The 15,030-nt window shown below is 47.5% G+C and overlaps 1 protein-coding gene across 1 annotated transcript in view; it reads right to left on the reverse strand.

Annotated features, from left to right (window-relative positions):
- Positions 1–577: 577 nt before the first annotated feature.
- TRIM66 (tripartite motif containing 66) overlaps positions 578–15,030 on the reverse strand; it is a 45,320-nt gene continuing 30,867 nt past the window's right edge. The window contains exons 11-20 of the mRNA XM_036325287.1: positions 6,647–7,168; positions 6,295–6,487; positions 5,702–5,762; positions 4,838–5,012; positions 4,255–4,541; positions 3,635–3,761; positions 3,230–3,304; positions 2,713–2,865; positions 1,917–2,135; positions 578–1,228 (exon numbers count right to left, since the gene is read on the reverse strand). Of these exons, the coding sequence (XP_036181180.1) occupies positions 1,169–1,228; positions 1,917–2,135; positions 2,713–2,865; positions 3,230–3,304; positions 3,635–3,761; positions 4,255–4,541; positions 4,838–5,012; positions 5,702–5,762; positions 6,295–6,487; positions 6,647–7,168 (1,872 nt within the window). The 3' untranslated portion in view covers positions 578–1,168. The remainder of the gene's footprint in view (positions 1,229–1,916; positions 2,136–2,712; positions 2,866–3,229; positions 3,305–3,634; positions 3,762–4,254; positions 4,542–4,837; positions 5,013–5,701; positions 5,763–6,294; positions 6,488–6,646; positions 7,169–15,030) is intronic.

The following is a 15,030-nucleotide window of genomic DNA, read 5'->3' on the forward strand; positions in this document are numbered from 1 at the left end:
ATGCTAAGGTCTGGCTCCTGCCAGTCACTCTGGCCTTCTTCAACTGCCAAAAAATAAATAAATAAAAGAGCTGCCAGTAGAGACTTGGCTGTTTCTTGGCCATGGACAGCCCCAAGGGCAGGCAAGTCAGAGGACTCACTTCCGATCTTTGGCTCTGTAAACATGGACAGGTTGAGGGCTAGGATCTCTAAGCAAGAGGAGAGGCCCAACAGAGTGAGCTGGTTGTGGGTCACTCTCCTTGCCCAGGAAACTCTGTACCTGAAGCAGCTGCCTCACAGATTCCCAAGCAGAACTTGGGATCCAAACCTCAAAATGGAGATAATGAAGGGGTAGCCACCAACAATCATCTCTAGGAAGGCAGGTTCTGACACCAAAGAAGAACTCTTAGCCCAAAGTGAGTAGCACAGAGAGCTAGCTCTGAAGTTGACATCTTCTAAAGCTCAGTGAAATCTGAACCTAAAGATGTAAGTGGTCCCTACACAGCCACCAGCCCCATCAAGAATGCCATACCCGCCCCCCCCCCCCCCCAGAGCATGTGCACAGCAGCCACCTATCAACATCAGGAAGGGGGCATGGAAAACAAATACCCTGAAAACCGTTAGAACCCGAATAGGCACCAATTGAGACCTCTGGCCTCTAGAAGCCTCCATCACCCTGCCCAGGGCTGGTGCCTCTGTCCCGGCAGGCCAAGCAAAGGCAAACAGTGACAGTCTTTGGCTGTGCTGGACCAGGGATCACAGGCCTGCCATATGTCAGAACCTCTCTCCCTTCTTTACCCTCTTTTGAGCCCAAGAGGAGTTCAGATATATACACCTCTCCTGAGCCCTGCACTGAAAGGTGAGGAAAGTTTGCTTTCCTCAGCAGCAAGGACTCACCAAGGAAGGTAGGTCCCCCCAAGCCTGAGCAGGCTTGGTCTTGTCAAGTTACCCTATACATCTGGTAATAGGGAATATTCCCTCTTTGCAGTTTATTACTGAAATCTTCTCTGTAGTAGATGCACTATGGCTCCCAAATAAATGCTGTAAGATGCAAATGGCAAAGAAGGGCACTACACCAGCTCGACAAGACTTGTCTCACATCCACAATCTGAAGAGAATGAGCTGAAAGGTGGGGAGGAGTGGTCAACAGGATGCGGCACCATCTGCCAGAGTTCTGTCTCCTGCCAGATCTACACCTGGGAGATGCTGTTGGCCAGGCGGAAAGACATTCTTTTTGCTCTTTCATTCTCCTGAAAGAAAAATAAATTTGGAATTAGAAGGGACAAATGTGGGATTTATTAACGTGAAAAGGCTATAAATGTCCAGATTGGGATTCGCCAGAGCCAAGTGTTTTTTCCTAAGCTCGGAATGCAACAGCAAAACTCAATGAAGCCACTAAACATTGTGTGCGAAGTATCGCCAACAACTGGGAGAGGCTGGTCAGTCCCTGGCGCACAGTAGGCAGGCAGTACATTTTGGTGGAATTAAATAGTTTTGAACTGATATTTCAGGTCTGCACAGGTGGGGCCAGCCAAAAGGTCAGGAGCTCTCTTTGTTGCAAGCAACACCTCTCCTTCCTTCTCCACACCAAGGTCCTGAAAAGATCCCTTCCTTTCTCCCAAAGGTGAGACCCACCCAAGTTGAAACCAGGCTCTGAGAGTCAGCAGACCTCGATTCTGCCGTTAATTTACTGAGTGACCCTGAGGAAGTACATCTACCTCTCTGACATTTAAACCTCGGGGATAATTGGAGTTGATGAGCCCCGCATTGCCCTGCCTTCCTTTTAGACTAAGGGAGTGGAAGTGAGGGTTCATTGTCACCACTCTCCTGTGCCACCAGCTTCACTCTAGGTTGCTCTTATACATGTTGCTCAGGTGCCCCGTCCCTGCCCAATCACCCACCCACCCATCTGCCTGCCAGCTGGCAGCAACTATTTACCATGTGTCGCCGCCGCCTCTTGGGTTGGATGCCCTCCTGCATGTAGTGGGGCCACGGGAAGCCCTGGGGAGTGGAACAGCCACTCTCACTAGACACCTCCTCGGAGTCTGAGTCTTCTTGCCTCGGCTGGGCGAACTGTTTCCCTGGGTAGATCTCCTTCAACCAGCCTTCAAAGAATACTTCCAGGCAGCGGCCGGCCTCTGCAACCTCAGAATCAGGCTGGGGTGGGTGGGAGGGAGAAAAGCAGTGATGGTCTATCCCAGTGGTCGGCAAACTGCGGCTCGAGAGCCACATGTGGCTCTTTGGCCCCTTGAGTGTGGCCACGAAGTTTCAATCGCACTGTATGTGCGCACATGCACGTGGTATTTTGTGGAAGAGCCACACTCAAGGGGCCACAGTTTGCCAACCACTAGTCTAGCCTCTTTCCACCAGCTCATCTCTTCCAGGCCTCTCATGAGCTATACAGAGACCATAAAGCCTAACTGGGTCTCCTGGATGTCTGGAAATCTATGTTTTTCCCCTCAGGACTCAGAATAACCAGTTTGGTATCAGTTCTTAAAACAGAAATGACCCTGACAGTTCCCACAGGTGGCCAGGCACCAGCACCACCACCCCTCCAAGCCCATGCTGAGGCCACATGTGGGAGAGAGTTTTTAAACAATCACTACCACAGCAGGCCCCCAGAGGTCTACTCCCAAGTCCTCATGGCAGCCCAGGACCAACCGGATATGCCACCCAGCCATGACAATCTTGGGGTCCTGGGAAACAGGGGAGAGGTCAAACAGGCAAGACATACATAATTGAACTTAGCACAGTTCCAGAACATGAGGCGCACGTCTGACACCACCTCCTCCGGGGTGGTGTAGTGAGCTGGATCCTTCTTCTGCAGCCTCCTCCGGATGATTGACAGGTCCATGGGCCTCTTGATAATCTGGTAGTAATGCCGGGCCTGGCGGAGAAGAAACCAAAGCAGGAAGAGAGAAGTGAAGATAAGAAAAAAGAAGAGATGGAGAATGAGTTGGAGAAGAAGTGAAAGAACATAAGAAAGGGAAAGTCAGCAAGAAGAAAAGTGTGGGGAAGGAAGACAAAGAGAAAGCGAAGAGGAGCAATGTTCTACTTGTCAAGTCAGGTCTGTTGAAGCAGCATTGGGGTGGGAAGGGCTGTATTGGCCATGGCCCCCTGGTCTCCTGGACCATCCACTTCTAGTGGCTGTGCTCTGAGCCCACATGGGTACCATGGTGATCTTCCCCCCGCCCCAGGGCCCTCTGAGCAGAGAGCGCAGTGGCAGGCAGAAACAGCAAGGCCTTCCTTACCAGAGGGCTGACAGGTTCGTGGAAAGGCAGGCTGAGGCTATTGCAGCACAAGGACAGTACCAGCTTCTCACACTTCTGCAGAGATCAGAATTGGCAACAGTGTGACTTTGTTCTGGTCCCACCTCAATAAGAACTAAAGACAGTGGCCCTGAGAACTCTAATGGGGTTGGCTCTGCTCCACAGGGTATGAGCCACGATACTAAGGTACAGTTCAGCCTTCCAGGCCAGAAGAAAACAGTGGGTAGGAGGAAAATCATAGCAACTCCCAATGGGCCAAATTGCAAGGCATAGCCCCAAAGAGAGGTACCAGGAGAAGCCTCTCAGCCCCTCAGAAAGGCCTCAGCCCCTATTAGCACAGGGAGGCTGCTGCAGGCCTGGAACCTTTTCCCAGAGACCACGCCCTACCTTCTGGTCAGATATGCCCAGGCCAGGAGGGGCCCAGCTTCCAGGCTGGTTATAGCGGGCATTCTCACAGTCGTACTCCATCTCGGGCTGGGTCAGGCTGCGGCACAAGGTACACACCCAATCTCCCCTGCAGAGACAGGTGAGGCCTCGTTAGACTTCAACACACTGCCCAGAGCTCCCTCCCTGTCCCTGTGCCCCAAGACAGGTGTGTGTAGGGAAAGAGGGGCACTGGAAAACTGAGTCCCTAGCCCTACACTGTAGGGAATGGCTTCCGAGCCAAAAGCTTGAGAGAAATTCAGTAACTTGGGATTTAGTGAATGCAAGGAAAGAGAAGTTGTAACAGGGCAGAGACGGGAGTATAGGGACAATCTGTGTGCAGGGGGAAGCTGGGAACAGAAAAGGAAAGGAAGCCACCTGAATTTCAACCACCCACTTTTCTGTGTGCAGAAGGAACACAGCTACAGGATCACTAACTCATTCATGCAGGCTCAGAGAGGAGGGGAAGCCCACCAGAGGGAGCTCTGAGGGCCAGGCCTGAAATAATCATCCTTGGAAGATCTCTCCCGCACCCCACCCTACCCCCGCCAGCCAGGTGATAGCCCTGGATTGGCACGACTCACCCAGGGAAGCTGAGCAAGGCTGGCAAGTGGCAGGAAAGGTGGTACACTTTGGGGCAGCGGTCACAGCACAGCAACTCTCCCCCATTGAGGCACACAGCACAGAAGTCCTCATTCTCTATTGGTGCTGGCGGCCCCTTCTTGGCTCCAGGAGCTCGAGGAGCGAGTCTATGTTCTTCGGGAGATGCCCCCTCCACCTCTGGTGACTGCTGCCCCAGAGATGTGACAGTGACCTTCCTTCCTCCCAGACTTGGGGCCTGGCTGGCATCAGGCAGGGTGTGCTGACTGACCTTGGAAAAGAAGTGAGTCTGAGCCAATAGATACAGCACCAGTAGGTGGTTGAGAGAGAGAAGGAGGGGAGGGATTAACAATCTCTGAACACTGACTTTATCCAGGACCACAAGCCCACCAAGCCCCATGACTGCTGCAGCTCACTCCTAATGTACATCTCACAGGCCACTGCAGCAAGGAACAAAGTCTGGCCAAGCTGAAGCCCCACTCAGAGACGCAGGACAGAGCCAGAGCCAGAATTCTGCCAGTAGCAAAGAGAAAGGAGGTTCAAGGCCAAAGCAGAGCAAAGTGGTACCTTAATGGACATGCTGGAGGACTCATTGCCATACTCGATGATCAACAGGAAGCTCCCATCCTGATCATTCTCCTGTGGCTTCAACTTAAACACAGGCATCTCTCCCGAGGAGGAAGCACGGATCTTGAGTCGCTCTAGTCGCACATAGGGAATCTTGGACTCACTATTGTAGGATCTATGGCAAGAGAGATACCCTGGGTCTCAGTGGGAACCTCCTCTGGCCCCAACCTCTAAATAGGGTTCATCCAGGATCCCACAACTAAATTGCTGCTCAAAATCTCCCCCATGCTCGGCCGGTGTGGCTCAGTAGTTAAGCGTCAACCTATGAACCAGAAGATCATGGTTCGATTCCAGGTCAGGCCACATGCCAAGATTGCAGGCTCGATCCCCAGTGTGGGGCATGCAGGAGGCAATCGATCAATGATTCTCTCTCATCATTCATGTTTCTGTCTCTCCCTCTCCCTTCCTCTCTGAAATTAATAAAAATATATTTAATTTTACAAAAAGATCTCCATCCAACCCTCGACAGGCCCATATTTTGCCCTCCTGCCCAGCTCTGCCTGGCCAGATCCTGTCAGCCTCTGGGAAACCCTTTGGCCCAAGAAAGGGATCCATGAAGAGGGAGGACTGCACACAGAGCATGCCTCATGGTGCAGGAGCCACAACATCCTTCCACAAAATTCCAGACACCAGCCCACACAGACCCCACTTGAAGGTCTAGGGGTTGAAGAAAACAGTTGCAGGCAAACATCTGCTTCTAGTGAAGTCATCAAAGATGCTTACTTCCTGTGCCAGCCTCCCAGGACCTGAACCTTGGGGGGGGGGGGGGGGGGGGGGGGAAAGGTTGGGCCAAGAATCTCTTACCTGATACCCTGGTTCTCTTTTGTATCCAGCTCTAGGGCTCCTTGTTCAACATTCTCATACTCTAAGGCAAAAGACAAATACCTGTGACATATTTATGACAACATATCCTGTCACCCACACTCATATGTGCCACTCATACCTTTGGCCACACACTCTCATACAATAGTCACATACACGGTTATCATTCATAGTGGTGACAGCCCTTCCATGGCTGATTTTCTAACTTAGATCTACCTGACTCCAAAGTCAGACACGCTCTTTCCTTAAATAATCTGCCAAGGCTAGCGTTTCGGGGGTGCATTCTTCCGGTTACCCCTTACCTATAACTCAGGCCCCCAGAACCGTTTGCATGGGGAATGTTACAAGGAGACTAAGTCTTGGCCATGCCTGAATCAGCCATGGCCACAGCAAGGGAAACAGAACAGGAATCAATAAATCAGTTCTGGAGGAGAGAAGTGAAGTTAGCCTGAGAGAGGAACACTGCTCCCTCCGGCCCAGGGCCTGGCTGCTACCTCCACCTCCCCTGGAAATGCTGAGCCCATTCGCTCAGGTTTGTGGCCAGCATGAGAGCAGGTTGCTCACATGAGTCTCACCTTTTAGGTTCTGGTACTGCTGCAGAGCCACGGATGTTTTGACCACTGAGACCACAGGTGGTTTTTTCACAGAGAGGTTAATTGGTTCCTCCAGTTCTGAGGGGACAGGCAAGTCCTTGGAAACATCTAGACCAGCGCCTGTGGGATCTTGTCCCAAAGAGTCATTGAAATGGGTGGAATCTTCACTTTCCATCTTTCAAAAGTAAAAGGCCAAGAAAAATCAAAGACATCAGACATTTTGCTGTTAGTGGTCACAGAGCTGTTAAGTGAAAGCCAGGATAAGGCCTTCAGGGGCCACCCTTTTGCCCCGTGATGAGCAGAGATAGTTGAATGGCATTTTCCCAGGACTTACCTTACAGAGGGTGTTCCCCATGGAGGGGTCAGCCCCATCGCCAGGGCACAGGCCCCCTGCAGCTCGGCCAGGGCCAGGACTGCCACTGGCTCCAGTGTCGGGCTGCACGTCAGAAGCCGGAGGCGTACTCTGCAGAGGACAAATTGCCAGGCTTGGCATGGCCTGGCTGGGACCAGACATCAGGTTGGGCTCGGCCTGACAATAATTACTTGCCCGGTTTGTGACGGCCTGGGAGGCCTCACTAATCAGACTGGGCATGGACCGGGCTGTGCCACGCATGAGGCTGGGCATTGTCTGCAGGTGACTGCCTGTCAGGCTGGACAGAGCCTGGTTTTGTCTGCTTGTCAGGCTGGACACAGTCGGTGGGGGGCCACTCAGCAGGCCTGGTACTGCCTGAAGGGGGGCAGCTGTCAGGCTGCTCACACTCTGGATCTGTGGCTCTAGGGCCTTCGCCAGCCTCGTAGATGACAGCTCCATCTCCACAGTGTTGGAAAAGCCCATGATGCTCACAGAGGTGGAGTGCTGCAGGAGCAAAGACAGGGCAGAGCGAGGCTGTTAGCTGGGGATGGTAGAGGGAAAGGGGAGAGGTAGCCCATACCAGCTCCCCCTTTTATGCTCTCATAAATCCTTGTACTTTATTCTAATAGCACAGTCTGTGGCACCATTTGATACTAATGTCTGCTTCCCCTCCAAACTGTAAACTCTATCAGGGCATGGATTTTTATCTATCTTGCTTACCCTCTGCATTCATAGACCCATGAGCAGTGCCTGACTAAATAAATAAATTAATGAGCTATTAAAAAAATGTTTTAAATAACAATAATGCATGACTGTTTATTCTACAAATCTTAAGCCAAATGAATAGCAGCTTAGTTCTACTAACAACTGAGTCTATGCACCTCTCTAACATAATGATTGTTTTTATATTGCTAAAATTTATTAAGAATGTATTATATGCAAGGCAATTTGCTGAGTGCTTTACATACATTTCATCATTTAATCCTCACAACAAACATTAAAGGGTTGCTGTAAAGGTCAAAAGAAAAAATCCATGTAAGCATTTGGAACAATGTCTGGCATATTGCAGGTACTCAATAAACCCAGCTGCTGCTATTATTGTTGTTATTGCTGCTGTGACCCTAAGTTTACACTGGAGGAAACTCTGCAGAATATTAAGACAAGTTATTCATTTCATGAACAGGAAGGAAGAGGGGAGTTGAGAACCTCCATCCAGAAAGGCATCTGCAGTTTTTTGGTTTTCTTTTTAATGTTATTAGAAACCTAATTTTGTAAATTTCCATTTCTTTTTATTTGTGCTCACATACAGAAATACAACTCATTTTTGTATACTGACCTTCTACCCAGAGACCTTGTTAAAGTCACTTTGGGGTTTTTCTGTGCACACAAATCATGTCATCTGTGAATAGTAAGTTTTATGTCTTCCTTTCCTTATGTTTGTTTTTCTTGCCTTACTCCACTAGCTCAGACCTCCAGTACCAAGTTAAATAGAAGCAGTTGAAATAGCCATCCCAGTCTCATTCCTGATTTCAGGGGGAATCCTTTCAGTATTTCACCACTAGGTAGGACTTCTGTAGATTTAGAATCCAGATCTCCGGCATGAAGCCACACTCTTAATCCTGGCCTGACTGCCACTATCCTTCTCTATGCTTCCTCCTTTCCCCTACCACTGCCATACTCTTCTTCCCTCTCTTTGTCCTTCCTTCACCTGCTCCTTCTCCCCCTAACCTTCTTCTCTCTCTTCTTCTCCTGTTTCCTTGTTCTTATCATCTTTTTCTCTTCCCTCCCAACTCATTTCCCTTATTGTTTTAGCAAAGTCTATATTTTCTATTCTTAATTCTCAATTTTAAAAGCAAATAAGCTAAATACCCTCTGTGTCTCCAAAGAAAAGTTTGCTTTTTATATGTTCCTTGGTAGTTCAATAGTCTTCATTTTAAAAAAGGGCTCAATTTCCTCTATAGTCTAAAGCAGCGGTCTCAACCTGTGGGTCGTGACCCCTTTGGCTGTCTAACGACCCTTTCACAGGGGTCGCCTAAACTTCCTGCATATCAGGTATTTACATTACGATTCATAACAGTAGCAAGATTACAGTTATGAAGTAGCAACGAAAATAATTTTATGGTTAGGTCACAACATGAGGAACTGTATTTAAAGGGCCAGAAGGTTGAGAACCACTGGTAAAGTCTCTTTCTTATAGGGAAGAAAGGTTGAAGAGAAAGAAGGATGGGGAGAATGCTCAAACCAAATTTGGCAGACTAGGCATGGAGCACAGTTTAAGGGACTGCGATAAAAAAACACACACACAAAAAAAAACAAGGGCTATCTCAATCACCCCTTTGTTGTCCTGGTTATGTACTACCATAGCTTTCTATTATCCTATATTTTTTGTCTATGGACAAGAATACCCGATGATGATTGCATTCCCTTCTGTTACCTAGGACCATCCAGTCCTTGGAGCTGGATTTTTTCACCTTTTCCGATTTGACATGTATAGTTAATGCAGTGCTGGTGTTCATTTCATCTACCGACTACACAGATGGCTCTCTGCCTTTCAGTGAGACCCTTCGTGCCAAGCATTAAGAACACCAAGATCCACAATGAGGGGATAAGGACACATTTGTTAATACCTTAATCAATAAAGGGGGGAGGGGGCAAGAACACCAAAATCCACCTGGGCCCATGCCAAGTAATGACAGTCAGGTGCAATATGTCACAAGATGTACACAAAATTAAATTCCCAAAGACAAAACTTTCCAGATTAGTGGGTAGAAAATCACACTTGTAAGATATCAACTCCCCTGTCCTGGTTACTTACTGCATATCATGCAATGTGAATTAATGTAATAATAGAGGAGAGCAGGGCATGCACACTGAGCCATGGAAGAATTGTGGAACTGTGACAGCTTATTTCAACCTGGACCTGATGGACCTGCTTCCATACACACCCATAACAGTATCATAACAGTGCAAGATCAGTAACACGCCCTAAGATACTGCAGACAAGACCGTTCTCTTTTGCCTCCATATCTACAGCCAATCTCAAGGAGGCTAAGGTGGGGTGAAGCTCTGGCAGTGGTAACAAGAACCTGGGAAATGTCCCTGGGGGAATTCTGAGTAGAGACTCAGAGCAAGTGCCATAAGGAAGCCAGCCCCGACTCCATTTCTACAGGCTGTACAAACACAGTGGCATTTCCAGAACCAATATTTGCTGAGTATTAGTTATTTTAAGATGCTTTATCTGTCTCTCTGGAGTGAAAGGCAGGCTGCAAAAGGTACTCATTTCATGTATAGAAAGAAAGAGATGAGTTGAGAACCTCCATCCTACTCTCCTGCCAGGGCTACTAGGTGAGTAGAAGGGTAAGGGGAGGGTCTACTTTCAGGGCCAGGAAAGCAGGCTGAGTCTCTAGGGCCTGCAAGGAAGGAAAGGGCTTCTGAAACACATGCTCGCATTGGAGAAGGGCTTGGGAATGTGGCCACACCTGGCATTTGGTGTCTCACGCACAGGAGCTCAACTGTCAATGGAGATGATACCACCTGCCCTCTCTGCACCACGATTGTTCACAGGTTAAATGAGAAACGTAAGCCTATGGCCTGCTTTTAAGTCTGTATAGGCCGCAGTGATGGCGAACCTATGACATGCGTGTCAGAGGTGACACGCAAACTCATTTTTTTGGTTGATTTTTCTTTGTTAAATGGCATTTAAATATATAAAATATCAAAAAATATAAGTCTTTGTTTTACTATGATTGCAAATATCAAAAAATTTCTATATGTGACACGGCACCAGAGTTAAGTTAGGGTTTTTCAAAATGCTGACACGCCGAGCTCAAAAGATTCGCCATCACTGGTGTAGGGCAATCATTGACACTTCCAAGCTGGCAGGTACACAACCGATACCTTGATCTCATCTTTACATACAAAATCTTCAGATTTCATTGGGGAAAATGTATACTTGAGGTTTTCAAGTGAAAAATGAACATTTTCTAGTTCAGGGAACAAAAAAAGTCAAAATGCCAAAAACATTCATTCTGATAATCCACTCAGGTTACCTTTGGGGAAGAGGGGAGAGTGCCCTGAGCCTAAAGAGCCCCTCGTACCTCTCTGACCTAGCATATACTCACTTGCCCCTAATTTTCTCTCCCCCCAAACTGCATGTTCCTGTCTCTGTCCCTGTCCCTTTCCTCTTCTTGTCTCTTATCTCTTTATCTCTATCTCCTTATCTCTGTTTGCACCTGCCTGACCTATGATTTGTCTGCATCACCCCATCTTGAATGTATATAATCTACCCGTCTGAACCACCTGCCTCCACAACTTGCCTGGCCTGCTACTTCCCTGAACTGTCTGACTTTCACCCTCTTCTACTGGTCACCTATGCAACCCTTCACCTGTTTAATCTGTCTTTCCTGCTTGCCCTGCGCTCTGTTACCTGCTGCGCCTCCTCCCTCTCCCCATCCTCACCACACAAATCTTTTTCTAGAGTTCAATGTGTTAACATTATTATTCTAATTATTGCCAATGGTGATGTCAATAATCAGAGGAAGCTCTGTTCTTTCATTTTAGGAAGGGATTGAGACACAGAGTGATTACCCAGATCTCCCAAGCCCCTATAGGCCCAAGACTAGGAACCTGAGCCCAGCCTTAAAAACCTGCTGACTGGTCTTGATTTTCTGCCATTAGCTAGAAAGCCAGTGCCCTAGTAAGACGGAATTGAGAAGGCAATAAACAGACACTTAGTGCACATGCCCTGAGTTTAATATCAATTTCAGGTTCTTACAGCAAGACAGTAGCTGGGGGTAAAGTAGTGTAGATGGGGTGGTATTCCACAGAAATTCATTTTCGAGATATCTGAAACATACCTTAAAATTATTATTTTGAATGGGAGCACTTCTGAAACACCTTACACACTAGCTTGTCTTATTAAATAGAGCACCTGGGGCCTAATGAGACCATTTCTTTAGTGACACAAAGGAACTTCGATGAACTCCTCTTCCTGGGGCAGGACAGTGGTGCTTTAGGGAACGTCTGAGAATGCAGGGCGTTGCTTGTCAACTTGGGACTCACACCGCCCCACTTTTCTGGGTGAAGCTTCTCACCTTCCCCAGGTGTTAGCTGCCATTATCGAAGGCCCAACTCCCTGCTTCTGATCTGCTTACTGCCACAATGTAAGAAAACTAAGTAATTTCCAAAGAAAACCATACAGCTAAGCTTTCTAGATCAAGACTGCTGACTAGACACCCGAGTGTGGGCTTATGGTCTCATACAGAATATAATGCGTGGAGTTCGTGACACTGTGTTCTGCTGCTGCTCCAAAGCTTTGACCGATCACTTCTGGTTTCAGGGTTTTGTTCAGTATTAAACCTAAGACTAGCCACACCGTGTAAATAGGCAGTATGAGAAGGGACCAGTGACTTGGCAGTTGTGTCTGGGACACACACGGAAGGCCTTCACTCTGGCTGAAGGAAACAGATAAGGAGACAAGGATAGCGGTAAATAGATTTGTGAATTAAATCCTTGGGATATTTGAGTGCGTCAGCAGCTTCCGAGGTAGGCTGGTTTAAAATAGTATAGTAGATCTTGAAACAGTTGAATCAGATAGCTGAGGAAGGAACTAACTTTCCAGCAAGTGGTTTCACAAGCTGATTTTTTATAGTGAAGTCGCTGCTCTTGTTGACAATGAGTGTTCTGTACAAATTAGGGCTACTGCTGTGGCTGTAACTATGCTGATTTAGGCTAACTGACCAAAGCCAAATGAGAAAACATTCATGGGTAGTGAAGAGATAACTAAAGAGTACCCAGTGCCTTGATGATCATAAGAGACAGAAAAAGCAAAGAGGATCCCAGAGCCTGAGGGGGAAGGAAGAGGAAAGGAATCAATGGATTCCAGTGAATCTGAAGTGAAAGAATGAGTAGAACTCTCAAAATAGTTCTACTATTGGAGGGGCTGCATCCTTGGTTACGCTGGATAAATAGGTCAGAGGTATTGTGGCTAGGCAAGGGTAAGGAAATTTAAGACCTACAGGCAAGAACCTGTTCTCTCATGGGCCAGGTGACCTAAACAAAGGGCTTGAGTTTGGTCTGTGAATCAAGCCAGGCTAGAGCTAAGGAGACAGGTTTCCTAGAGGAAGCTATATTCAGGGAACCAGGCCTGGGGAGTGTTTGCCTCGATTCCTGAGTAGGACAGAGTAGACCTCTGTATAAGTTCTACATGTGCTAACACAGGCTGTGCCCTAAGAAAGCTTCACCAGGCACTTTGTTCAGGAACATTCTGAGCAACAGCTGCTCTCAGGGCTAGGCAATGAGGAGAATATGGTTGCTGAGGTCGAGAACCCATGATCTGATCCATGGCAGTGGATTTGGAGACTAGGAAGACTAGGAAGACAGGATGCCTAGTATTTTCTCACTTATGCCAGGGTTTAGACTGCAGGGCTGGGGAATGTCCAGCCCATGGGCCATATAAGGCCCACAAAATCATTTGGTCTGGGTCTGCCAAGCCATTAGGGGTGAGTTAATTAAATGTTTGACCAAATATAGCAGGTTTTTAATTGATAATTTTATATGGCCCACGAATAATGTTATCCAAATATCCAAATGGCCCTTGGCAGAAAAATGGTTCCACACCCCTGGTTTAGAGTATGGGTTTAAGCACATCATTTCCCATTTCTGGGTTTTAATTCCTTTTTCCACAGGTTAATGTGAATCTCACTGAGTTGTAAGAATCAAATTTAGAGCTCAGGCATCAAAGTGCTTTAATAATGGTAATGAATGCTATTTGTATGAGTCATACTCCTTTACTTTCTGCATCACTCTTAATCATCTGGACTACAGGAATGCCTACTGCTTCAGTAACATTTACATCCCAGACTCCTCTCAAACCATGAGCAGCATCCTGATGGCTCAAAGTTCTCTGTTAGAGATCTGGGGCCACATTATGAGCAGAAGAGAGATCCCTCTTGCAGGTGAAGTGGGGCTCAGACAGGGCTTCCTGTGATGCCGCCAGGCTTGACTCCATGAAAGCTTTGCGTAAAGGGGGTGTCTTTCTCAGCAGTCAAATCGTTCAGAAGTATGAAATGGAGCCATCAAATGTCTTCCAGTTTCACTTGGGAGGTAAGAGGTTCTCCTGCAGAGCTGTAGCCATGGTCTTTCTTCAGAGTGGCTAAACCAAGACTAGGAAGCATAGGTAACAGCTAGTGTCAGACAAGTGTCAACCTTCTTTCAAAACATCCTGGTGGATTCAGGGAAGGTGGTGGATAAAATGCTCCTGCAATCGCAGAGCTCAAGCGACGAGAAAACCCATTCTGGAACTTTCAGATCTGCTTTTAGCATCAGCTCACTTAGTACCAAGTCCTAGGTACTTGTGCACAGCAGCTCTGCTGTAACCACAATCTTCCTTGTGGTGACATAAAGCCAGTGAGCAGCTCAGAGCATGAAAGAGTCCCATGAACACGCAGAGAGGTGCCTGGTGCCATAGGTTTCCCTGGTCTGTGACCTTCAGATAGGCTTCTGACTTCCCTGGCACTCAGGCCAGTACAGGCTGAGGAGTGGGCTGGAGGCTAAACAATCCTTATCAGATAAAGAAAACCAAGGCCAAACTAGGCTCCTAAGACCTCTCCCCACTAAGGCCTCAGGCTACGTCAACAATTATAAGGACAGGAAAATCCAGCATATGAGAGGCCAAATGAAGTACTGCCTTCTCCACTGCAGTCCACAAAGAGAGAAAATTTAACCTAGTCACTAACACAGGGTTGAATAAGAGACCTGTGCTTTGGTCATAACATTGCCAATAATCAACTGTATAACCTCCTGGATGGGTCACTTAACCTCTCTGTGTCTCAGTTTCCACATCTTTCAAAGGGGAGCAAGAGAGTGGCTTGCTCATAGTATTTCTAGATAAACAAAGAGACAAAATGAATAATCCATGTAAAAATCTATAGAAAAAGCAGAAAATGATATACAAAATATTATCACTTAATGATAAGATGCTCAAAATGTTATCTTCATACCCTCAACCCGGCCCAATTCCAGGCTCAAGGCAATGACTGCCCTCAAAAAGAAAGCCCTTTTTCCTATTTAAGTAGCTTTGTATTTAATTAGGACTCTCTCAGTCAAGTGGATCCAAAGGGTCCTCTGGGCCAGAATGGCAACCCTGGTGTTCCTTTTTCTTGGAGTTCAAGCCATAAAGAAGTCTATAAAACATCTGAAAAATTTGGGGCCCCCTGCCCTACAAATTTCTGCATGAGCCCAGGTTGATAAGGGCCATGGCAGCTCAAAATGAGAAATTAGAGTTCCTAGGACCTTCACTAACCCCATTACCAACCTATTCGTGGCTCATCTCCTTTTCTTCCTCTGTCCTGTGTTTAGGAACAGAA

The sequence above is a fragment of the Myotis myotis genome, unplaced genomic scaffold, assembly GCF_014108235.1.
Source record: "Myotis myotis isolate mMyoMyo1 unplaced genomic scaffold, mMyoMyo1.p scaffold_m19_p_10, whole genome shotgun sequence".
In the NCBI taxonomy this organism is placed as follows: domain Eukaryota; kingdom Metazoa; phylum Chordata; class Mammalia; order Chiroptera; family Vespertilionidae; genus Myotis; species Myotis myotis.